The sequence below is a fragment of the Bombyx mori genome, chromosome 18 (assembly GCF_030269925.1).
Source record: "Bombyx mori chromosome 18, ASM3026992v2".
Classification (NCBI taxonomy): Eukaryota; Metazoa; Arthropoda; class Insecta; order Lepidoptera; family Bombycidae; genus Bombyx; species Bombyx mori.
Window position 1 is genome coordinate 11093400 of NC_085124.1, and position 23676 is coordinate 11117075.

Consider the following 23676-nt stretch of genomic DNA (forward strand, 5'->3'; position numbering starts at 1 on the left):
TATAAAGCTGTAAATTCATTTAATCACAGTTATTTCTAAACCCCCCTTAATAAAAGTGGCGTATTATGAGCGCAGTGTTACCCGACAAAATTGAAAATACACCCGTCAACTACCGTACAATGAAGCTCATGCCAACCGCCTGGCGATGCTATACATCTGTCAAGTTTATAAACAAGCGCTCTTATTACCTGGCTGGGAATGGGGTCGCTCTTGGGCCTTCTCAGCCGCTTTAGTGGACGTTCTCCTTACGACTACGCGGGTGCATGTGTGGGACAACACATCGGTAAATAAATGCCCTTATAATATAATAATAAACTGTGCTCGACCGATGGCGAATACGCGAAATTATACCCTAGCTTGATATGTAAATAAGGACGTTTATCGTTGAGCACTCGACATGAGAGCGTAATATTATTAGCACACAAAGCGGCAAGCGTTGCCGTGAGCAAGTCAATTTTGTGCTATATATCGTTGCCGTAAAGTTCGATTCATCATGTAGAGATTTAATTAAAATTATTGTAGAATGCAAGCAGCATCCGTCAGTTACGGCGGAAGTTAGTGGAAAATATCGTTTAGATTCGTATAGTACTAAAGTGTGCTGAAGACATTACACATGCGTGCTTACATTGCAATTCATGTGACCGAGTGAGATGTTAATTTTGATAGAATTAGTTCTGTTCTGTGTTTTTGATTGCTTTCGGTAATTATCATCAACTTTACTATACTATAACTCTTGTTCAACTCTGACGTCATTTATTAAGGTGCATATTAATCGATGACGATGACGGCGGACCATCTTGAATTAAGACTCATTTGAACGGTATATACATCAAATCATGTGACCGCCTTGACACCACGAGCAGCGACTTTTGTTGCTGTGCTCATCAAACAATGCTCATCACCCGCATAGCATTGATCACGACCCATCTAGAGATATGAGACGAAGCCCTGTTCACCCATCCAACCGGAATTTCGATTGTAACGTAGTAGAAAAATCGATGTCCGCTTTAGTTACACGGACTTATATTTTAATAGCATGTCCTTGTAAGGAGTTCATGTGTGATAACTAGAGGTCGGAGTAGGTAGGTTGATTTAAGGTCGTTGACGTCAAACGTAGAGGATAATATGGATATGCCTCCAAAATACCGACCGGAACTTCATATTTATTGTGATATTTGTTCCGGAATTTTGAAATTAGCATGAATGTGTTTAAGGTGAAAAACGTATTTAATAATATTAATCTACGCTATCAGTGCTAGCTAAAGGTGAAAGAAATCAGTATTTTATTTTATACAAAAACGCTTTGGAATAGTTACACCGTATTTTGTCACTTTCTGTTGAATTATAAATGACGTTTCTCAGTATGACACAAAACTTAGACAGGGCTTTTGTTACTTTGTATCCGATGAGGATTAAAAATATATTTTTTCAATTTAAAAATTTATCATTATGGATAAAATGTCATGTCCATATTATAATATCTTGACGCAAGTATATAAAATCAATCTACCTACTCCGACCACTGGCTGATAACACTGTTAATTACTGAATGGGTGACAGCCCTAGGGCGGGCGGCGCGGTAGAGTACGGGAGGGCGGTTACCGTTGGCGGCGGGCTGCTCGTGCGGCGTGTCGGCGCGGTCGAGCGCGTCCTGCGCGGCGGCGGCGGCGGCGGCGGCCTCGGCGGCTTCGCGCTCCCGCTTCTCGCGCTCCGCCGCTTCGGCCGCTTCCTGACGACGCTTCATCTCTTTCACTTCGAACTGGAATTACAACAGTGCAATTATTAATTTTTACGATTCAATATATCAACAAATCTTCAAAATTTAATCACTTAAAAGCGTGCTATAGACAGTACCGAACTGTTGAAAGCAGAATTTTGCGTGCACATGCGAAAAGCGAAGCGAACGCTTTAAAGACCAATCACCACACTTACACCATCTAAGTAGTTAAAGTACCATGCACCTTCGGGACCAATGAAGTGTCTGGTCTGGGACAGGAGCGGGAGCGAGGAACTCAACGGAATGTTTTTGACCTCTTTGCCCAGATCGTTAATCACGTCGTTGCTTTCGCTCAGACCGGGCAACGACAAGACGGCTACTTCACCGCTGAGCTCAGAATCGACCGGTTTAATTTTCTTCGATAACCTCTTGAAGACACGTTTTATACTACTTTTCGAAGAACTACTTTTCGATCTCAACAATGAAACGTTCGGATAGACGCCCTGATAGAACAATCTGTCCCACAATATGAAGTCGATGCAAGATAAACGATCGTCAGACTTTTCTCTTGCGTTCGTGTACATGAAGAACACCGAGCTATATATGTCCGGGGTGGCAGGCGACATGGGAGCCGAGCTGGACTCCGATATGGTCGAGAGGCTGTTCCTTGCGACGTTCCACAAAAACGATTCGTTTTTTTTAATCGAATTACTCGAAGAATCCGAATTGACGATTTTAACTTTGAACTTCTCTGGCAACTGGTATTTGCCGCTGTTGATTATGATCTCTCTGACTACTTCGCCCACTTGAGGACTGTGCTGTTCTATGGTCAGGGTGAGGGGCGGTTTCGTGAAGGAGGGGGCGGGGTGATGATAGACAAACTCGGACTCGTCACATGCGTCCCAAGGCTGTTCTTTTGGCCATAGTGATACTTCACGCCTTTCAAGCTAGTGATAAATAAGAAATGAATTAGTATGTATAGAATAGTCAAAAGGTGCTTAAAGAAACTTAATGATGAAACGGAATATATGAACTATTCCACATACAATTGACAACATTTCATTATTCTTAATATTCAAAAATTTTTCTTGATCAATTTACTTCAATAATCAATTTAATTCTGTTTTTTGATCATTATTTATTTATTTGAAGCATTAATTTATTTCCAATCAATTTATAATGTAAATAGAATTTCCCAAGGGCATCAGCACTAAGCGCAGCTTGTATCGCAGGGGACCTATATCTCTTTTTCTATTATAGCTGCCATACAGACTGCCATATTTGTGACATACAGACGTTTAAATTAAACATCTTATTTAGATAAAATGAAAACTTTCTCACTCTCAACTCTACTACCGCTTATATGTGAGAATAAAACAACAAATTTGGACAGCATCGCCGATAATATTGATTTAGAAGTTGTATTACAGATATCGTCTAAGCGCTCGTGACGTATAGCGTTCGAATTACTTAATCAAAATGTTATAATACATTTTTATAGGTTTACTTCAAAGAGAAACTAAGCAATTTGTACTTTGGTATTGTAGCAGTAGGACTGTAAACAGTATAGAATAGAAAATATTTGATTGAAACTTGAATTGCGTTAACGAAATTTTCATAAGTATGTATATAATACATATACAAGTTCCTGCCAATAAATAATATTTGGACCGTCGGTCTATCGAGCAATTTTGCAAACTCTATAGGTCTTATAAATACTAACATTTTTTTTTTTATTGCTTAGATGGATGGACGAGCTCACAGCCCACCTGATGTTAAGTGGTTACTGGAGCCCATAGACATCTACAACGTAAATGCGCCACCCATCTCGAGATATAAGTTCTAAGGTCTCAGTATAGTTTCAACGGCTACCCCACCCTTCGAAACGAAACGCATTACTGCTTCACGGCGGAAATAGGCGGGGCGGTGGTACCTACCCGTGCGGACTCACAAGAGGTCCTACCACCAGTGATTACGCAAATTATAATTTTGCGGGTTTGATTTTTATTACACGATGTTATTCCTTCACCGTGGAAGTCAATCGTGAACATTTGTTGAGAGTACGTATTTCATTAGAAAAATTGGTATCCGCCTGCGGGATTCGAACACCGACCGGTGCATCGCTTCATACGAATGCACCGGACGTCTTATCCTTTAGGCCACGACGACTTCAAAATAATAGTTTATCCTTCATTTTTTTTATTACAGAAAATACAGAATTCTTGTTCCCCTACGTTTACCGCTAGGGGGCGCTGTTCAAACTCCATACAAATTTGAGTTAACTTTCACGCGATCGAGAAGTTCAAAAATTCGCACTAAGCACACTGGGCTCTAAAATTAATTCTACAAGGTTCTACCTATGTTGGGTCGGCAAGTTTCACTCCGTAACCGTATAGATGACGTCATTTGGAGACTTACGCCTTTTTGAATTCGGAGCGCCCGGATTTTCTATTTTATCTAGTTTAATAGAAATATTGAAACGTTGTCAATTGGACGTGTTACAAGGTATAGAGTTGCGATATATCAACACTATTTTTTTATGTTTGCTCATACCATGCAACAGACGATCTCTTTATAAATGCCCTTAAATAAAATGAATCACTAGTACTTAACGCACAAATACTTTGTAAAATACAAAGAAAACACAATTCACATTCTAATGAAAATAAAAAAAATACGTGCATAACAAATGCAAGATACATTTATAGTTGCGATGCAATTCTACACATCTATTTAAGCTGATGCGGATAATTAACTACAGTAATATGTCGTCGTATTCAATTCGGGCACTCGATGCAATGTTTCAATGTACCCGTACTCAAATAAGGAAATTACGACAAATTATGTTAATTAATTATACGCGACAGTATTTAAGTGAATCCACAACCAAACCGACAAGCTGTACAACCCACACCGGAATAACAAGACAAAAGCACCCTTTACAACATCAAATAAATCAATAAACCAATTCTACATTTAATTTGTTTTTTTTTTATTATTGCTTAGGTCAGTGGACGAGCTCACGGCCCACCTGATGCTAAGCAGTTACCGGAGCCCATAGACATCTACAACGTAAATGCCGCCATCTACAACCTATAGTTACAACGGCTACCTCACCCTTCAAACCAAAACGCATTAAGACAGAAATAGGCAGGGTGGTGGTACCTACCCGTGCGGACTCACAAGAGGTCCTACCACCAGTGATTACACAAATTATAATTTTGCGGGTTTGATTTTTACCACACGATGTTATTCCTTCACCGTGGAAGTCAATCGTGAACATTTGTTAAGTACGTATTTAGTTAGAAAAATTGGTACCCGCCTGCGGGATTCGAACACCGGTGCATCGCTACACACAAGAACGCACCGGACGTCTTATCCTTTAGGCCACGATGACTTCATGTACGTGCAAAACCCTTTCTTAGTTTGAACTCGTTACTATTCCGTTTAATCATCCCACTTACGGTGGTGAGTCGCTGCAGAGCGCTGAACCGGTCCTCCTGTGCCGCTGCGGATTTCTCGAAGGCCTCGTGCTTCTTGATGAGGCTCTCGACCTCGTCGATGGTGTGCCCCAGCTCCTGCGACATGAGGTACGGCTCCTGCGCGATGAGCCACGCCTCCGCCACGGCCGCGTCGCGAGCGAACTGGTACACTTCCAGTACTGCACGGGACGCAAGTGTATTTATTGTCACTCGTTATTGTCATGCCTAACTCTTACGATCACAATATCGAACCTCATTTAAATAAATATCAGGACGATTCGAGTTATAATACTGCTTAAAGTGAATTGTTATATACAATAGTCTCTCGAATTTAAGGATACAAATAAATTAATTAAAATAAATTAATGACTTACGAAATAACTACGAAGATTTTTTTTGTCCTTAATAACTCAAGATGTTGCAATACACATCATAATTTATACAATGCAACCTCGATATAACAAACCGGAAGGGAACAAGTACCTAAATATTCGTTATATCAAGTAAAAGTTTGTTAGATTATGGTTAGGTTGGTTTAACATTTGTTATAATGAGGTACAAAAAAAATTGTTCTATTCACCACAACATTACGTTATAACGAACAACTTCAACTAATAAATGATAACACGTTTTTACCAAATTACTGTATGCATTTACTATTTAAAAACAATTAGGTAGGTAATGATTTTTTTCAAACCTGTCGAGACTGATTAATTGGTGGGAACGATAAATAAGTGTTTTGGGTTGACAAAATTTGTTAATTAGAGGTATTTTTACACTTTTCCTGTTAGTTGAAAAAGGTTGAAAAAGGTTACAAAGAGGTTGTTCGCAAGAAATCTTCGCAATGTAAAGATATATAATATTTTACATTATGGACAAATCAAGGGAATAACAAAGAATTTGTTAAATCGAGGACGTCGTTATATTCAGAATCATTATATTATTAAGGTTGCAATGTATAAAAACAATTTTTTTAATTACTAAATTGTTTTTTTTTTAATTTCTAGATGGGTGGACGAGCTCACAGCCCACCTGGTGTTAAGTGGTTACTGGAGCCCATAGACATCTACGACGTAAATGTGCCACCCACCTTGAGATATAGGTATCAAGTATAGTTACAACGGCTGCCCCACCCTTCAAACCGAAACGCATTACTGCTTCACGGCAGGAATAGGCAGGGTGGTGGTACCTACCCGCGCAGACTTAAGTCGTTCTACCACCAGTAACTATGCAAAATACACACGATGTACACGATTACTCTTCCAAATCAAGAATCGTGGACCACAGTTTTAAAATTCGAAATATTAAGGATTTTATTTAATAAAAACATTAGTTACTGAGTTGCAAGTTCTCCCAGCGTTCTTCCCAGCGTCGCAGCAGGGCATTCCTTTGATTCGTCAGCTGCAGTAGCTTCTCCTTGATGTCCGCGGAGGCGTAGTGTTGGCGCGCCAGCAGCTCCTTCCCGAGCGAGATGCAGGCCGAGAAGTTGTCCTCGCGCGTGTCGATCTCCGCCTTCAGCGACTGGTGGTTGTTCATCAGAAGCTCGACGCCGCTCACGTCTCTGTGGACCGCTTCCGTAGTCAGTAATGGACTTTGTTGGAACATACGAACAGACGAGATTGCGGCTCGCCTTTTTTTATTGCCTTTGTACCACGGGGGTGAGATGTCAGCTTAGTGCCCAATTTTTCTTGGATGATGACGGAATAAAGGGTGCAGGGCGATGTGCCGGTGATGTGTAGCACAACTGATTTTTATTAATTTGTGACATTTATATATAGGGGAGGAAAGTCCTCGAATGGAGGCCACGGATGGGTACAAGGAGCGTGGGGCGTCCTCCAACCAGGTGGACTGACGACTTTGTGCGCACGGCGGGAAGTCGTTTGGATGCGGAAGGCGGAGTACCGCATTATGTGGAAGGCATTGGGGAAGGCCTATGTCCAGCAGTGGGCAAATAAAGGCTGATGATGATGATGATGATATATAGGTAAGCGTACATTTAAATTAGTCTGGTGTATTGCTCCTTTGCTTATGTTGCTTCTTGCTTGCTGATTAAAAACAAATTTTTTGTTTGTTTCTCTAGTGTTTTAATTTATTTATATTGGTGAGAACCTTTAATTGGCTTTTTGTTTCTATCATTGTTATATTATTATACTATGTTAGTTGGCTGTTGGTTCTCCTTGTAATAAATAAATGCAAGTAAGTAGCTAGAACTGTTTGGAGGGTGATTTTTTTATGATTGAAAGATTACTGGTGGCCTGAAGGCCTTTCCAGTTTCACCAGGACAGGTGGGCGAGCAAAGGCTCAGCCAGGAGAGGTGGAATTTGCTAACAATTGCCCGAGCGCCTCCGAAGGAGACCTAACAACGCAAGAGCAATTGCTTCGCGAATGAATCTACTACCGGATTGGAATCGCGACCCGCTGAGAAGATCCGGCGGGAAACTCAGCGAGCTGATGCATGGGTCAAAGGGTGATGTGAGGAGTGTGAGCGGCGGCGCGTACCTGGGCTTCTCGCCGGTGTTCATCTGTCGCACGACGTCGTCCATCCAGAGCGTGAGCGTGCGGACCTGGCTGAGGAAGCGGTACAGGCGGTCGGCGTCCTCCAGCTTGGCGCGGCGCGCGCGGCACGCGGCCTGCAGCGCGGCCCACGCGTCCGCCACCTCGCGCTCGCGCCGCGTGATCTCCGCCGCCTTCTCGCCCGCGTACGACGCGCCCAGCCGCGAGCACTCGCTCTTTATGGACTCCACCTGCAACGGGGCGACTCGGTCACGCGTTTTTTTTATTGCTTAGATGGGTGGACGAGCTCACGGCCCACCTGGTGTTGAGTGATTACTGGAGCCCATAGACATCCACAACGTAAATGCGTCACCCACCTCGTGATAGAAGTTCTAAAGTCCCAAGTATAGTTACAACGGCTGCCCCACTCTTCAAGCTGAAACGCATTACTACTTCATGACAGAAATAGGCAGGGTAGTGGTACCCACCCACGCGGACTCACAAGAGTCCTTCCACCAATAAAAGAGTATCATAGAGTATACCAGCGTATACTCTATGATCCAATACTCTAGGAACTTGTCCTTAAATAATCTTCGAAATATGCGTTATTATGCCTTTTTTTTATTGCCCAAGCTGGCAGACCAGCATACGGCTCACCTGACGGTGAGTAGTTACCGTTGCTCATGGACTTCAGCAATGCCAGGGGTAAAGCCAAGCCACTGTCTACCACTAGTGTTCGAAATTCAAAAACAAAATTACGAGTCATGTGATTCAAAACATCATAGGGTCGTATTTCTCTCTTGTAACTATACTTGAGACTTTAGAACTTATATCTTAAGGTGAGTGGCGCATTTACGTCGTAGATGTCTATGGGCTCCAGTAACCACTTAACACCAGGTGGGTTGTGAGCTCGTCCACCCATCTAAGCAATAAAAATAAAATAAAAAGCCTTATTATGCCTTTTATTTATTTATTTATTGCTCGAACAGGCAGACGAGCATACGGCCCACCTGATGATAAGTAGTTACCGTCGCTCATGGACTTCAGCAATGCCAGGGACAGAGCCAAGCTGCTGCCTACCACTAGTGTTCGAAGTTCAAATACGAGTCGTGTGATTCAAACCACCATAGGGTTGTTTCTCTCTTGTAAAATTGCTCAAATCAACAAATTTTAATGACAAATAGTTACAATATTATTGTTATAGTTATTGTTTCAGTCGAAACATGAACTTCAGTGTCAATTTTTTTTTAAATTCCCCGTTTGATCATCTATGTTGTATGAAGTTAGGTTAGTCGCGGCACCTGCTGCTGCAGCGTGGTGAGGTCCTGCATGAAGTTGTGGTGCTTGCGCTGCAGCGCGGACACGCTGATGGCGTCGCGGCCGAGCTCGTCGCTGACGCCGCGCGCGCGCTCGTTGACGCGCTGCAGCGTGTCCTTGCAGTCGTGGAAGTACTTGTGCAGCTCGCGGGACGCCGCTAACATCTTCAAATAGTAAAAAAACATGCATTAGGAACGTATACTTTTTTTTCTATTGCTGAATATAAGGCTTAATATATAATATTATATACAGTACCAGGCCATAAATATTGCATAAATATTGCATACTCAAAAAGAGACAGTCGTCTAAATTTGTTTTTGTTGTAGGGCGTTACCTGTGTGTGACGAAACACTAACGATCCGGTATCAATGGAGACTAAATGTCAATTAGGTAATGTGCGACAGGTATAACGCTCTACGAAATTAAAATCTCTTCCCACGGTCGATGTGAAATATTTATCGCCGGGTACTGTATTATATAATAATAATAATAATAAATAATAAAAATCATTTATTGCCTTTCACATCACAGAAAAAAAAATGAAATACAAATAAAAGAAAAGAAAAAAAAAGAGAAAATAGTATTATACTATTATACTATATAGTATTATACTTATTAAAAAAAACACCGCTCGACACAAGTCTCACTAAATAAACGACGGACGCTTGACATAAATAATAAATCAATTAACGGCATCAAATTAGGGTAAGAATACCCAGACTCATGTTCGCATATATTAGATTAACAATGATATTGTCTTGGAGCTAAACTCGAATTCAGACTAATGGTACAGCATTCTGTGTCACTACTAGACAAATGATACGATCCAATAAGTTAATTGCATATTACGTTAACGTAAATACCATAGGCCTGTAAATCTTCATGATATTCTATTATAATACCTGTGTCCTCGTCTCGATGAGCTCGAGGAGGTCCTGCCAGGTTTCCTTGAGGCCCTCCTTCCACTGCGCGATGGTGGCGTTGTCAGAATGTCCCATGGCGATCATCTGGTCGGCGATACGCTCGGCCGTGCCGACTCGCTCCGAGCCCACCGACTGGGTCTCGCGCGCGAACTCCTTGAAGCGTTCCCACAGCAGCTGCAAACAAAACGAACATTATAAATGTGTTAAACGAGGTGAATTATGAAATGTATGTTGCAGCTGAAATTGTTGTACAAATTTGTATTGCACTTGATCAGTCTTTCCCAAAGTGGGCGATAACGCCCCCTTGTGGGCGCTGCAGGCCTAAAAGGGGGCGGTAACAGACCCAGAAAAAAAAATTGAGGCATTTTGTAGAGGCTTGAGAAGCGATTTGTAATTTCATCTAGGAGGGCTCTCAGACACTGACTGAGCTCTCTCTATAGCGATTCTTAAGTAGGTAAAAAATGAGAGCGCTAAAAAATAATTTATTCTCAGTGGGCAGTAGATAAAATAAGTTTGGGAACCTTTGCACTAGATGGATGAACTATCTCCACAGTCGTTCTGTTAAGTGATTATTGAAACCCATAGACATCAATTTAGCCACTCGTCTTGCTGAACACGCGCTTGTACCCCCAGTTGTCCCCCGGTCAAACGGGAACACATGACTATTGCATAGCAGTAATATGCAGAATAGAAAGTTTTACACATGTGAGCTTACAATACACTTTACCACCGGTATTAAAATCTAAATAATTCAATAAACATTAAACAGACCGTGACATGATCGTAGTCTTGTCCCAGCTCCTGGCTGCTGGCGACGAGTTCCCTCTCTGTGATCCATTGTTCAAGGTCATCGACCTCGCGGGATAGTTGGAATAATCTTAAAGCTTCATCGAGTTTGGCTCGTCTCTCGCCAGCCAAGTCCTTCAGTCCTGCATACAACTTGTCTACTTGCGATTGTTTCACGGAAATTTGTTCACTGTGGAGAAATATCTCATTTTCAAATTTCTTCTTCAATCCCAATAATCTTATATCAACTTGACTAGAAGCTTTAAATAAGTTAAAACATACTAAGCTTAGTGTTCGATTCGAACCCAGCGACCTCGTGGCAGCCTAGGGCTACGGAAACCAGCACGAGGTGCGCGTCGAACTTGTGCCGCGATTCGCGGCGCCGTATGTACTATTTTAACAAAATATCATGCAATCACTCACCGGAACCGATGCCTTCGTCTTCTCACGCCGTATCACTTAGGGAGAAGGGTATGGGGCAGGAATGGATAAGGATTAGCGATGATACACAACTTTAGCGTAGACCGTCAATATACAGGTACCGTCCCGTTCGAGAAGCAAGACAAAGTGCCAGATGTCAAATCGCGACGGCACCGTCAAATCGCGACCCGTGTTGCCGTGGTAAGAATTCAAAAACTAACGGATTGGTTTCGAACAGTCACCCGCCCGGACAGGTCCCCTACCTGTCCCTAATCAACTGGCAGCCGGGACAACGTTGTGACCGCTCGTTTGAGAACCGAGTCCCCGACCAGAACCTCTGCAGACCGAGGGGTCCCATCCTTACCGGGAAACAGATTAACAATGCGCCCCCTACGCCAACGCAGTGGCGGCAGGTTAGCATCCTTAACCAACACAAGGTCACCGACGTGAGGGGGACTGGTTCTATCCGTCCACTTAAAGCGCTGCTGGAGCAGATGTAAATACTCAAGGGACCAACGTTTCCAAAAATCTTGGGACATCTGCTGCAACATCTGGTATCGCCTCAACCGTCCAGGCTTGATATCCGAGAGGGGATACTCCGGCAACGCATTGAGTGGCTGTCCTATCAAGAAATGGCCTGGAGTTAACGACTCCAAGTCATTCGGGTCTGAACTGAGCGGGCACAACGGCCGTGAATTAAGTACCGCTTCAATTTTACAAAATACCGTAGTTAACTCCTCAAAGGTGAGCGAGGTTTGCCCTATCACGCGCATCAAGTGAGTCTTAGCCGATTTTACTACTGCCTCGAAAATTCCACCCCAGTGGGGGCATCCTGGAGGACTGAAGGTCCACCGAATACCGCGACGAGAGAGGGCCGTTTCAATATCCACCTGGTTATTGTTCAAGAAATTTACTACATCCCGCAAGTAACGGTCCGCACCTACAAAATTCGTTCCGTTATCGGAGCGTATCAATTCGGGTAAACCTCGACGGGACACAAATCTATCCAAGCTCGCAATAAAGGCTTCAGTTGTAAGGTCGGCAACAACTTCAAGATGTACAGCTTTGGTTGAAAGACAGACAAAGACGCACAGATAAGCCTTAATTAACCTAACATTCCGCAAACGTGAAGCCTTGATCATGAAGGGCCCAGCGAAGTCCGTACCAACTCCAGAAAATGGCCTCATCTTCTTCACTCTGTCTGGAGGCAGATCTCCCATCTGAGGCTGCATCGTAGACGCCTTAAGCCGATAACAGGGTAAACACCGGAAAAGGACGCTCCGAACCGTACGACGCCCTGACAGAATCCAAAATTCCCTCTGGAGGGATGCCAGCAGCGCATTGCAACCGGAATGCGAATTTGCGATGTGGCGATCCATCACCAACAGGTCAACTAACTGGCTCTTCTTGGGAAGTAAAAGAGGATGGCGCGCCGAATAAGGTAAATTGGAGTTACTTAATCTACCTCCCACTCGAATCAGCCCCTGGCCGTCTACAAAGGGGCTAAGACGAGCGATAGCTCCACGAAGCTTAGGGCGCTCAGTCCTTAGCGCCTTCAATTCTAAATGAAAACTGGTGGCTTGCACAACTTCAATTAATTTCAGCAGCGCCTTCTTCCGCTCGATGGGACACACAACAGGTGTCATATTGCGTTGAGACACCGGCAAACGACAATTCCGAATAAACCTCAAAATCCAGGCGGTAACCTTAACCAGCTTGTCCAAGGAGCTATAACGGTTGATGAGCAGATCCAAATCCAACCCCTGAATCACTCCTCGATCCTCGAACTGCGCCGGTGCAGCCACGAGACCTGGAGGAACTTCTATGCGAGAGGGAGGCCACTGAGAAGCTTTCTTGGTGAGCCACTGGGGACCCCACCATAACTGATGATCAACTATTTCCGATGCTAAGCATCCCCGAGAAGCGCAGTCCGCCGGATTGAGCTCACCAGGCACGTGTCTCCATGTTAGAGGGACCTCAGAACCTTGAATCTGGGGGACACGGTTGGCCACGAAAACTTCAAGTGTATGAACCGAAGCCTTCAACCAGCACAACACTATCTGGCTGTCTGTCCAAGCATAGACAGTGTTTTCTAAATCAATAACCGACCGTAAACTAGTAGCTGTATGGTTTAACAACCTAGTCAACAGAGCGGCACCAGACAACTCGAGCTTCGGAATCGTCATGCGTGTCCGAAGCGGAGCGACCTTACTCTTAGCTAACACCAACCGTATATCAACCCTTCCAGTTGAAGAAACCGTTCGCAAGTATACCGCAGCTGCGAATCCGCGTTCCGAGGCATCCGAAAACCCGTGGAGAGACGCCTTGTATTTGCCCGCAGGAACCAGCTTCCGAGGTATTGACACGTGGTTAATATCAGGGAGAGACGAGAAAAAGTTCAACCAATCCTTCAATAGGTCACCAGCAATCCCCTCGTCCCATGACAGGTTAGCAGACCACAGTCGCTGCATGAAGCACTTTAAGAGAAAGGTGACAGGAGCGATCCAACCGTTTGGATCGAAGGTTCGAGCAATTGTGGAAAGCACCGTTCGCTTAGACCATACCTTTGGATTTTCCAACTCCACCCGATAGGTAAATTCGTCTTGAATCGGACGATATTGAATCCCTAGGACCGACAGCATGTTAGGGTTATCGACATTCTCGAAAAGATGGGGATCCTGTTGATACTCCGTTGGCAAATCAGTCAACAACTCAGGACAGTTAGACAGCCATTTTCTCAACTCGTACCCGCCCCTGCTCAAAAGGCGGATCAGTTCATCCTTGCGTGATAAGGCCTCTTCGACACTGTCGGCGCCCGTACATACGTCATCGACATATAGGTCCCGTTCCAAAATGTCCGCAGCACGAGGGTAGTGCAACCGTTCCCTCACTGCCAGCTCCCGCAAAGAACGAACCGCCAAATATGGACTCGACCGCAACCCGTAAGTGTTCGTGTTCAGTTCATAAATTTTTATGGGCTCATCTGAGCTTTCACGCCAGAGAATGAGTTGATACCGCCTATCCTCCGGATGAATCACCGTTTGCCTGAACATCATACGGATGTCTGCCACGAAAACGATCTGGTGCCGGCGGAAGCTCGTCAGTATGTCTGAAATGTCCCGGTTCAGCTTTGGACCCGAATGGAGACACTGATTTAACGAGACGCCGGAGGAGGTCGTGACCGAACCGTCAAACACGACCCTAATTTTCCCGTTAGGAGTTTTCAAAACCGCATGATGAGGCAGGAAACAGTGCTCTGTAGCACTCCAATCTACCTTGGAAACCGACATGTGACCTAAGGATTCATACTCCCGCATAAACTCAACATATTTCTGCCGGAACACCGCGTCGCGCCTCATGCGTCTCTCCATTGACAAAAGTCTAGTCTCTGCTGCCTTCCTCGAACTGCCTAGCAGTGGGCGATTCGCCCGAAAAGGAAGTCTTAACAAGAACCGGCCCGAATAGAGACGACCCGTATTATTCTGGTAAAACAGCTCACATTCCTCCTCATCCGGGTTAACTCGATAAGCTGTAGGAGGTTCTTCTAGTTCCCAAAACCGTTGGACTACTTCCGAAAGCGTAGACCCGACCAGAAAATTGTCCGATTTCCTCGCAGCGACCGGCCGGAACGCAGGACCCAACAATACATGCCCTAATTTTGTGTCCATTGCAACCAAACCCTCCGCATGAAGAACGCGCTTCCCAGTCAGGAGCAGCTTCCCTAGTACATCCGCCCCAAGTAGTACGTCTACTGGCCCCGGGGTGTCAAACTTGGGGTCCGCTAGCCGTAAGTCTGAAGTCAATGACCGTATGTAACTGTTTACCTTCACCGGAGGGTGACGACCTATCACCTCAGGCATCACCAAAGCTGAGACTCTAAACTGTAAGCGAGGGTTGGGATTCGATGAGAAAATAAATGAAGTGTGACCGATCACGTCCGAAATTCTAACATTGCCCACTCCACGAATAGAATAAGAAGACTTGTAAATAGGATTGCCCAACCGTACTGCAAGGTTGCTCGACATAATACTGCCCTGTGCGCCGGAATCCAACAGAGCTCGAGCAAACACAGTGTTGCCATCCGAATCCAACACCCGAACAGAAGCGGTAGGAAGTAAAACAGCTTCTGGGGCTGGGGCAACACTGCAGTGAGCGGCAATTTCCTAGCGGGGGCCCGGGTCCCCGCTATCCCGGTCGGCGCGCGACGGAAGGTCGTAGCGTGCCAGCGGATCCCACGCTCCCACATAAGGCCCTCGTTTCCCGTCCCGCCTCATATACCTCCGTGTACGATGGCCAAACGGGCCAAACACTGGAGGGAGTCGCTCCAGCGTCGGCCGCTCCCTCAGCGGAGGGGAAAACCGTACTTCTGAGGGAAGGGGAGACAAGTGAGCAGGGCTACTCGATCCAGCAGGCGAACACGGCCCCGCACGGGGGGACAACGTGGCCACCCCGGCGTAGCTAGTGGGCATCCGCTGGCACCCGCCCGCAGTACCTAACCCGGCGCCTCCCTGCGAAGCCTCTTCCCGAGGGTCCACGCCGCCGAATTGGCGAGGGCTACGACCGGTGCGCTCACCGGTCGGCGAGGCTGGATGACTGCGTCCGGATGACCTCGGAGTGGCGGCAGACTCCAGACACAGGAGGGCATGGTGCCGACCGTCGCAATTAGGGCACAATTGTGGCTGTGGACAGACGCTCGCCGTGTGCGGCCCAAAACAAAAAAAGCACCATCGCCGCTGGGCAACGATGTTGCGTCTACCCCTGATGCGCGTCGACCGGAACCTCGGACAGGCGGCTACGTCGTGCCCGCTCTCATGACAGAAGGCACACCGTGGGCCTCCCACCGCTGCCATGAGCGCAGTCAGTCGTTGAGACGGCCCCCTCTTATCCCCTCCCCCTCCCCTCTGAGCAACCGAAACGGCGTGGCCGGAAGCCGGCACACGCGACCCAGAGGAGGAGGGTGGTGGCATAATCTCGTGTCTGCGACTTTCGGCTTCTAAAAATGCCAGCAGATTGGCCAGGGTAGGCAGTTCGTCCCTACCTGCGTTGTCCTGCTGCTCGAAGCGAGTGAGCACCTCAACCGGCAGCCTACCTGCAACAATATAAAAGAGCAGATATGACCATTGGTCTACTGGTAGACCCAGATTGCCCAAGGCCTTAGTGGCCACCGTAACTGGATTCAGTACCTCGGTTCTGATATCGGACGCCCGAGAAAGTTTGGGTATCGCAAACAGCCTGGCCAGCTGAGCGTCTACCAACCGTCGTTGATTTTGATATCGGTCGAATAGGATCTGGCGTGCGACCGCATAATTGTCGTTGGTGATAGGCAAGTGTGCCACCAATTCACCAGGTTCACCTCGCAGAGCACCCCGAAGCTGAGCCATCTTATAAGAGGCAGTCAAGTCCGACCGACCATGGACCAGGCTGTCAAACAAATTTATAAAGCCGACCCACTCGTTCAGATCACCGTGGAAGATCGGCAGGTCGATGGAGGGGAGGCGTGATATGACGCCTGACGAAGTTCCCGAACCTCCATTACCACCGGAAGGCGACTGCTTCTTAATATCGGCCACCCGTTGCAGAATGGCATCAGCGTACTCCTGACACTGGTCCACGTCAAGACCGATGGCATGGATCACCTCCTTCTCCACTTCGGACCCCAAAGCAACGAGGTCAGACAACCGATCGTACACTACCTCCAACCGTTCGTGCACCTGAGACGCCCTATCGAGCAATGCCGCATCCCTATCCGTTCTGTCAACCAAAGCATGAGCTGATGCGAACCATCGGAGCTCACTAGTCACCTTCCCGCGAATGTAGGACACCGACATGTTACTTGCAGTTTACAACCAGAACAAAAAAAAAATCAAAAAAAAAATCAAAAAAAAAAATCAAAAAAAAAAATAAAAAAAAAAATTCAAAGTAAAAATTCAAAACAAAAACAAAGGAATTATTTAAAGGAGTGTACGAGTGAGCCCACCAAAATATTCCTACTCCTAAGTATTTAGGTAACCTAGACCTCACCACTGTACCAAGGACACCCCAACAAATAAGAACAAACTTAAAATTAAAAGTTATAAGATAGAAAATTGCTGATACCAGGTTTTGAGTTGTAACTAAACTCAAGCGCACCTGGCCTCTAGACTATAACTAGAAGCTAGTCACCAAACAGGACCCAATCAACAATTTACTATCACAAAGTATTCACACCGTTCAACGGGTAAGTCAAATAACAAAATTAAAATTAAAAATTAATTATATGATAGCAAATTGCTGATAAAAATTTGTGAATTAATTTTCAAACACTGATGGCCTCAGGACTATACCAAAGCCAGTCACCAAGCAGGGCCCACAGTCAGCAATCCACTACCACAAATTCAAACAAGTAATTTAAATTTAGAACAAATTAAAACAAATAACAAAAAATATATATAATAGCAAATTGCTGGTATAAGTTTTGAAATGACACTCATACACCGTTGGCCTCTGGACTATAACTAAGCTAGTCTCCAAACAGGGCCCAACCAGCAATCTACTACTACAAGTTCAACAAGTACTCCAGTTATATTCAATTACAAATGTGTTGCAGCTCAATTATACTAAAATATAAGTAGGAAGTGAGCTACAATCATACACAAATTAATAATAAATTATAAACCCAAACTGTAATAACATTCAGATTGTTACACACAATAATGCTTAAATAGATGTGGTAATCTACTGCTATGATGAGCAGAATTAACATAAATCTGTAGTAATAGTATGAAAATAGCTGACCACTGTAGCAGCTGTGTGCTAGGTCATAAACTCAGCCAGCACAGCTGTCCAACTCACGTACAATTAGTCAGCTATGCGCAGTGGAAGCTAATAAATCAGTCTTACTATTACTAACTATTACTACTCACTAATTTTCTTAACCAGGTGGATAGAAACACACTAAATGACCTGACCTAGGTCAGCAGAATGATAGTTTAAACAGAACCGAACCCTATGCCTACACTACTTCTGCTGACTAGTAACAAAATTAAGTGAGGTTAGACGTAAAAATTTTTACATTCGTGGTAATTACTATAGATTTCAGAAATCTAACCACGCTCTGCTACCAGAAATTGTTCGATTCGAACCCAGCGACCTCGTGGCAGCCTAGGGCTACGGAAACCAGCACGAGGTGCGCGTCGAACTTGTGCCGCGATTCGCGGCGCCGTATGTACTATTTTAACAAAATATCATGCAATCACTCACCGGAACCGATGCCTTCGTCTTCTCACGCCGTATCACTTAGGGAGAAGGGTATGGGGCAGGAATGGATAAGGATTAGCGATGATACACAACTTTAGCGTAGACCGTCAATATACAGGTACCGTCCCGTTCGAGAAGCAAGACAAAGTGCCAGATGTCAAATCGCGACGGCACCGTCAAATCGCGACCCGTGTTGCCGTGGTAAGAATTCAAAAACTAACGGATTGGTTTCGAACACTTAGGTTACTCTCCCATTAAGAATTTTACCAGTAATATTATAAAATAAGGAAATTAAAATTTACAAAATAAAATTATGTGGCTGAAGTGTATACAAAGAATGAAATAATGTCAGACTAGGTTTCATGTCGTCAAAAATATTTAGAAATGCGAGTTGATGAGTAAGACTGACCTGAGTGGATGTTCTTCGGCGGTGAGCTGCCTGACAGTCTCTCCCAATTGACGGATAGTCTGTGCATAATCGTCGACAGCTTGCTCCAAAATCTCGTGTTTCTTCATGAGGTTCTGCGCAGAGATCTCATCCTTGCCTCGATCTTCCACCATCATGTAGAGTTCCTGTTCGCTCATCCAGGCTTCCGCTTCGTTCGCATCGAACAGGTACTGGTGTGCTTTCTCCCATTGCGACAGATTGTTCTTGCGTTCCTCGATGGCATCTGTAGTGTAAACTGGGATAAATATATCTGATTAAGATGCATGCTTTGGATGACTGAAAATGGCACTTACCCTTAAGTTCTCGCCACCTCGCAGTGAGCTCGTCAATAAGCTGTTTGAATTCGGGCGAACTTTCGTGTCCCTCGTCAATCAGCTTCTGTCCGTTAGAGATGACCGTCAGAATCCTGGGCTCGTGGTTGTCGGTCTCCGTCTTCAGCGACTGAGTCTTTTTCTGCAACATTTGCACGTTGAACAATGAGTTACCGTAGTCGGTGCTTGTGGCCAGGGGCATCTTCTCCTGGACCCACAGCTTCTCGTCTTCGACATCACGACGGAACTGGAAGGCTTCCTTCTTCTTGGCAAGGTGACGTTGGCGTTCGAGTAATGGCGCCTTGAGTTGTTCGAATCTATGCTCAACAGTCTTCTTCTTCTCCTTGATCTCTTCCATCTTGTCAGGCACGGTCTTCTGCAGGTATTCCGCCTGAGTTTCCAGTTCCGTAACCTGTTTCGCCTTCACTGCCATCTGGGTCTCGATCATCTGTTGCTTCTGCATGAGAATATTGACGGAGGCCAGATCGCTACCGGTATCGGTGCTCTGAATTTGCTTCTCAAGTTCGTTCATCCATGAGTCGATGTCGTCGCAGGTTTGGTGAAGCAGCACTTCCCTGTTGGCGTCGAAGAGCCTCTCGCCCTTCTCCTTGGTGGTAGTCTGCAAGTTTTCAAATTGATCTTGGAGTTCGTGCATCTTGGGCGAAATTACTTCAACGAATTCCGGTTTCTGCTTCATGAGCTCTTCAGCGGCGTTCTGCACAGCGAACAGTCGTTCTTTGTTGGCCGCAATTTCAGCTTCGAAAGCCTGATGACGGGTCCACTTAGAGTGGATAGTCTTGGCGGAGCGGTAGGTATCGTCTTGTGCGGTAACGTTCTTCTCCTGAACCCATTCTCCAAGTTCGTCGCAGTCCTGCAAGAACTGGTGCAACTGAAGCTGGTCTTGGAGCTTCTCCATGAGGTTAAGTGCCTTTTCGCGGTTGGCATTGCGGCGTGCCTCGATGTTCTCCGCCTTGCGCTGAATCTTGTCCGCGTCGAAGTGCCTCTCCTCGACGAGGCGATTAGCGAACTGCACAACTGAATTAATCTTATCGTCATTAGCCTCCATCGTAGTGAGGAAGGCCTCGTGTTCCTTGATAATATTTTCAGCCTGTTCCAAGTTTGTCGGAGGCTCGGTTTTGGCGAGCCTGAAAAAGACGATTAATGGCGATTAAAGATTTTAGACGAGTTTCACGTGTAATGTGAGTGGTTCCTGAGACAATTGTCACCTGTGTTCTTGGTGTGCAAGTAAAACTTCAGCCTGTCTGGCATCACGCTGCAATAGCTGCAACTCGAGGCTCTGCGCCAGGAGCTGCTGTCGGTTCTCCCACATCTGCTGCAGCTCGGCCCATCCCTCGCGCAGTGCCTTCAAACGTTCGCGAAGGAACATATACTGTGGATCATCTTGGGTGGACGGTTCCTGGAATACAAACATCAAAACATCAGAAAAATTGTACATATTTCAATCCTTTACTTCTTTTATAAACAGTTATTTTACTTACGGCAGTAATCTTCTCTCCATATTCCATCATCTTAGCATATTCATCCTTATAGTTATCAATCTCCTCTTTGATGGTTTGGTGCTGAGAAAGGAGTTTCTCAGCCTCAGGCAGACTTGATGGGATATCTAAATGAATTGTAAACGTTATAAGTTTTTTTGTTTCAAATCTAATAATTATTTCTTTTCATTGTCAGGTTATTTCTTGTTTTAGCCACAGTTAACTGTGAGTGTTTATTTCGCATTAAAAAAACAATTGCAACCGAAGATACTATGCTAATATATAATATAATATAGCATTTAACAACCATGTAAGTGAATTATCAATGAAAATACTTTCGTATATTTTGAATACCGATTTGACATACCTTCGGAAGCAACATCGGTCTGCGTCTTTGTGAGCCACGCCTGGAAATGATCGACGGAGCGCAGGAAACGATGTAAGTCTCCGGCCTCTTCCAATTTCGAGTCGCGTTCTTTCAGCTATTTAGAAGAAAAAAACATATATTCAGTAATGCTTTTACTTACTCTTTAAAATTCTATATTTTTCGTTAACCTTGATTAACATCATCGCAAAATTAGCTTTTCAATTAATATAGAGAATGTATATGTAGATATGAGGTTATAGATAAATCTTTCGGGGAGGGGAATGTAGATCAACTGCTAGGAATATTAAGTTCATCGGTCACTGGAACCCATGTCATATCCCTCTGCTACTCAACATGAGAGTCAGGGACCCAATGATAATTACTTTAAGCACAACATTTGTATTGTCTTGCGACCTTTTCTGTCGTGTGTTTATTCACACGACGTTTCCACGTAAAGCATAATATCATATATCAGTAACATCTGTGGTGATTTCTACCAAACTGCACGAAGCCATTTAGTGTTGTGTGTATAATTACTGACCATGTGAGTGAGTTGCTCCCAGTTCTGAGTGATCTGTTCGACGCGTTCCCGAATGAGTTGTGCCTCCTCGGGATGTTCGTTCTCGATGGCGCTGGCCTCGCTCTCCAGGGACGAGATGCGAGCCTGTATGGCGGCCAAGTCGCGCTCCATTCCGGACAAACGACGTTGGAGAGTCATCACGCCTAGAAACATATGGTACATTTTACAATGGTAATATGAAATCAGCTAAGCTTTAGTGTAATTGTTTACGGTCATTTACATGAAATTAATAAGCAACTAAATTACGATATGTGGGCGGTTAACATACTAATCAAATGTTATTGGTAGATAAAGTTTTCAGAAATACTCCTTAACGGACACTTGTTTGGACGGTCAATTTATTAACAGTGGATACGTACTACCCTGCAGTGGGAGTTTAATCATTAACATTGATTTTGGTGACTGCATCTGGTGCAAATACCTAGCTGGTATACTACTAATTGAAGCCAATAATAGCCTTAGTGAGTGTATTTAAATAGAAAACGTTTTAGAAAAAATTACTGAAATCGTCTTAATTTCTGATAAGTATTTTAACTATTCAATGGGAATTGAGTATGAGTATGTTTTAATGTTCTCCTGCAATTTTAGGTATTGATTTTCTATAAAAATCTAAGTTACAAAAGCGAGCACAAGTAAGATTCAATTTGTATTTTTTTGTTTTTCAATAAAGAAACAAGGACAGCACACAAACCTCGAGATATCATTACTATAGCATCATTTTCAATCGTAGTTCACTTAACTTATCTTAATTTAACTATCTAAGACTAAAAAAATATAAAACAGCCTTGATGAAAGTCAAATTACCGGTTTGAAAACTAAGCGAAATCTGTTTGAAATTTCTAAAAGCATCTGATATGATTGTACTCACCGTTAAGATCCATCTCGAGGTCGTCGGTTTGCTGCAGTATGCGTTTCTTGTCCTCGATCCACGAGACGGTCTCGCGACATTCGATGTGGAATGTCTGCACACCTTGAGCGGACTTAAGCTCATCCTTCTTCGCTTCAGCCTAAGGATTGGAATAAATATAAATTTAATTTTTTTGGGAACGATGTTCCTTATGGGACGATGCGGAGGGGTACCCTAACCGGGAAAAAACGTCCGTAACGTAAGATTATTATTAGTAATGCACACAGTGTACGACTTAACTTTGCAATAATGTACAAAAATAGCATATTTTTTTATAATATCATTCATTGACCACGATCTCAGAGTGTTCGTTTGCGCAATACACTAACTCTTATGCAAGCAACCGTGAATGAAGTGTACCACAATAAATTCGCACGTTACCGAATGACCGTGGGTTGTTGCGAAACCTCCAGTTTTATTTTCTTTATTATACCTCTAATAGAACTTAAAATTAATATTTTTATAATAAGGAACCTTGTTCCTGTCCGGTGTCCCACGACACCACACATCTTTTTTTTTTGTTTTTAGTTAATTCGAAGCTACTTTGTTGAACTGTCTGAAATTTTTTTTATATTTTTTTTACTGCTTAGATGGATAGACGAGCTCACAGCCCACCTGGTGTTAAGTGGTTACTAGAGCCCATACACATCTGCAACGTAAAAGCGCCACCCACCTCGAGATATAAGTTCTAAGGTCTCAGTATAGTTACAATGGCTACCGCACCCTTCGAACCGAAACGAATTACTGCTTCACGGCGGAAATAGGCAGGGTGGTGGTACCTACCCGTGCGGACTTCCAAGAGGTCCTACCACCAGTGATCTCTAATAATATTTAGACATGGATCTAAACAGCAATTCTCGCAGAACCCTGTAGATGGCAGTCCTAGCGAGGTCGTTACGTGCGGTGCGTACCTTCTCCCGGAGCGCGCTCCAGGCGTGGTTGAGCTGGTGCTGGCGGTCCTGGATGCGCGGCGCCTGCGGGTGCTCCACGTGCACGAGCTGCCGCGCCAGCTGGTTCACGACGGCCACGCGGGACGCGTTCGCGTTCATCTCCTTGTCGAAGCCGTCGTATCTGAAAACAGACCGCAGTTAGCGACACAATACTGTCTACTACGCTAATGTTTTACTTCTGAAGACGAGATTGGTCGACATCTACTGGTATGCTACTACTATTAGATTTCGTATTTCTAGCCA

General features: G+C 44.6%; 2 protein-coding genes and 1 non-coding gene across 22 annotated transcripts in view; 1 reads left to right on the forward strand and 2 right to left on the reverse strand.

Moving 5' to 3' along the window:
• Positions 1–23676, reverse strand: part of LOC101738175 (spectrin beta chain) — an 82203-nt gene that overhangs the window by 12475 nt on the left and 46052 nt on the right. For 9 of the 19 annotated variants that reach the window (XM_062673723.1, XM_062673719.1, XM_062673720.1 and 6 more), the window contains 17 exons: positions 23395–23554; positions 22445–22583; positions 21538–21719; positions 20997–21111; positions 20633–20757; positions 20360–20550; positions 19116–20278; positions 18784–19045; positions 10704–10908; positions 9912–10106; positions 8994–9173; positions 7699–7943; positions 6537–6760; positions 5182–5378; positions 1933–2664; positions 1603–1759; positions 189–251 (listed from right to left, as the gene is read on the reverse strand). In XM_062673723.1, coding sequence (XP_062529707.1) covers positions 189–251; positions 1603–1759; positions 1933–2664; positions 5182–5378; positions 6537–6760; positions 7699–7943; positions 8994–9173; positions 9912–10106; positions 10704–10908; positions 18784–19045; positions 19116–20278; positions 20360–20550; positions 20633–20757; positions 20997–21111; positions 21538–21719; positions 22445–22583; positions 23395–23554 — 4535 coding nt within the window. The remainder of the gene's footprint in view (positions 1–188; positions 252–1602; positions 1760–1932; positions 2665–5181; positions 5379–6536; positions 6761–7698; positions 7944–8993; positions 9174–9911; positions 10107–10703; positions 10909–18783; positions 19046–19115; positions 20279–20359; positions 20551–20632; positions 20758–20996; positions 21112–21537; positions 21720–22444; positions 22584–23394; positions 23555–23676) is intronic. The other 10 variants (XM_038017240.2, XM_062673721.1, XM_062673722.1 and 7 more) reach the window with 3 other exon arrangements.
• On the reverse strand, positions 11213–18624 carry LOC134200581 (uncharacterized). 2 transcript variants are annotated; one of them, XM_062673729.1, is made up of 2 exons: positions 18378–18624; positions 11213–16227 (listed from the first exon to the last, which is right to left on the reverse strand). In XM_062673729.1, exon 2 carries the CDS (start codon positions 15161–15163, stop codon positions 11408–11410), a length of 3756 nt encoding a protein of 1251 aa, XP_062529713.1. In that variant the 5' UTR covers positions 15164–16227; positions 18378–18624; the 3' UTR covers positions 11213–11407. The 2 variants fall into 2 exon arrangements, with proteins under 2 accessions (XP_062529713.1, XP_062529714.1); XM_062673730.1 differs by having other exon boundaries at positions 11213–16176; positions 16228–18624.
• On the forward strand, positions 11251–11388 carry Mir3333 (microRNA mir-3333). Its single transcript, NR_107612.1, has one exon. It is a non-coding gene; the product is annotated as a microRNA mir-3333 (primary transcript).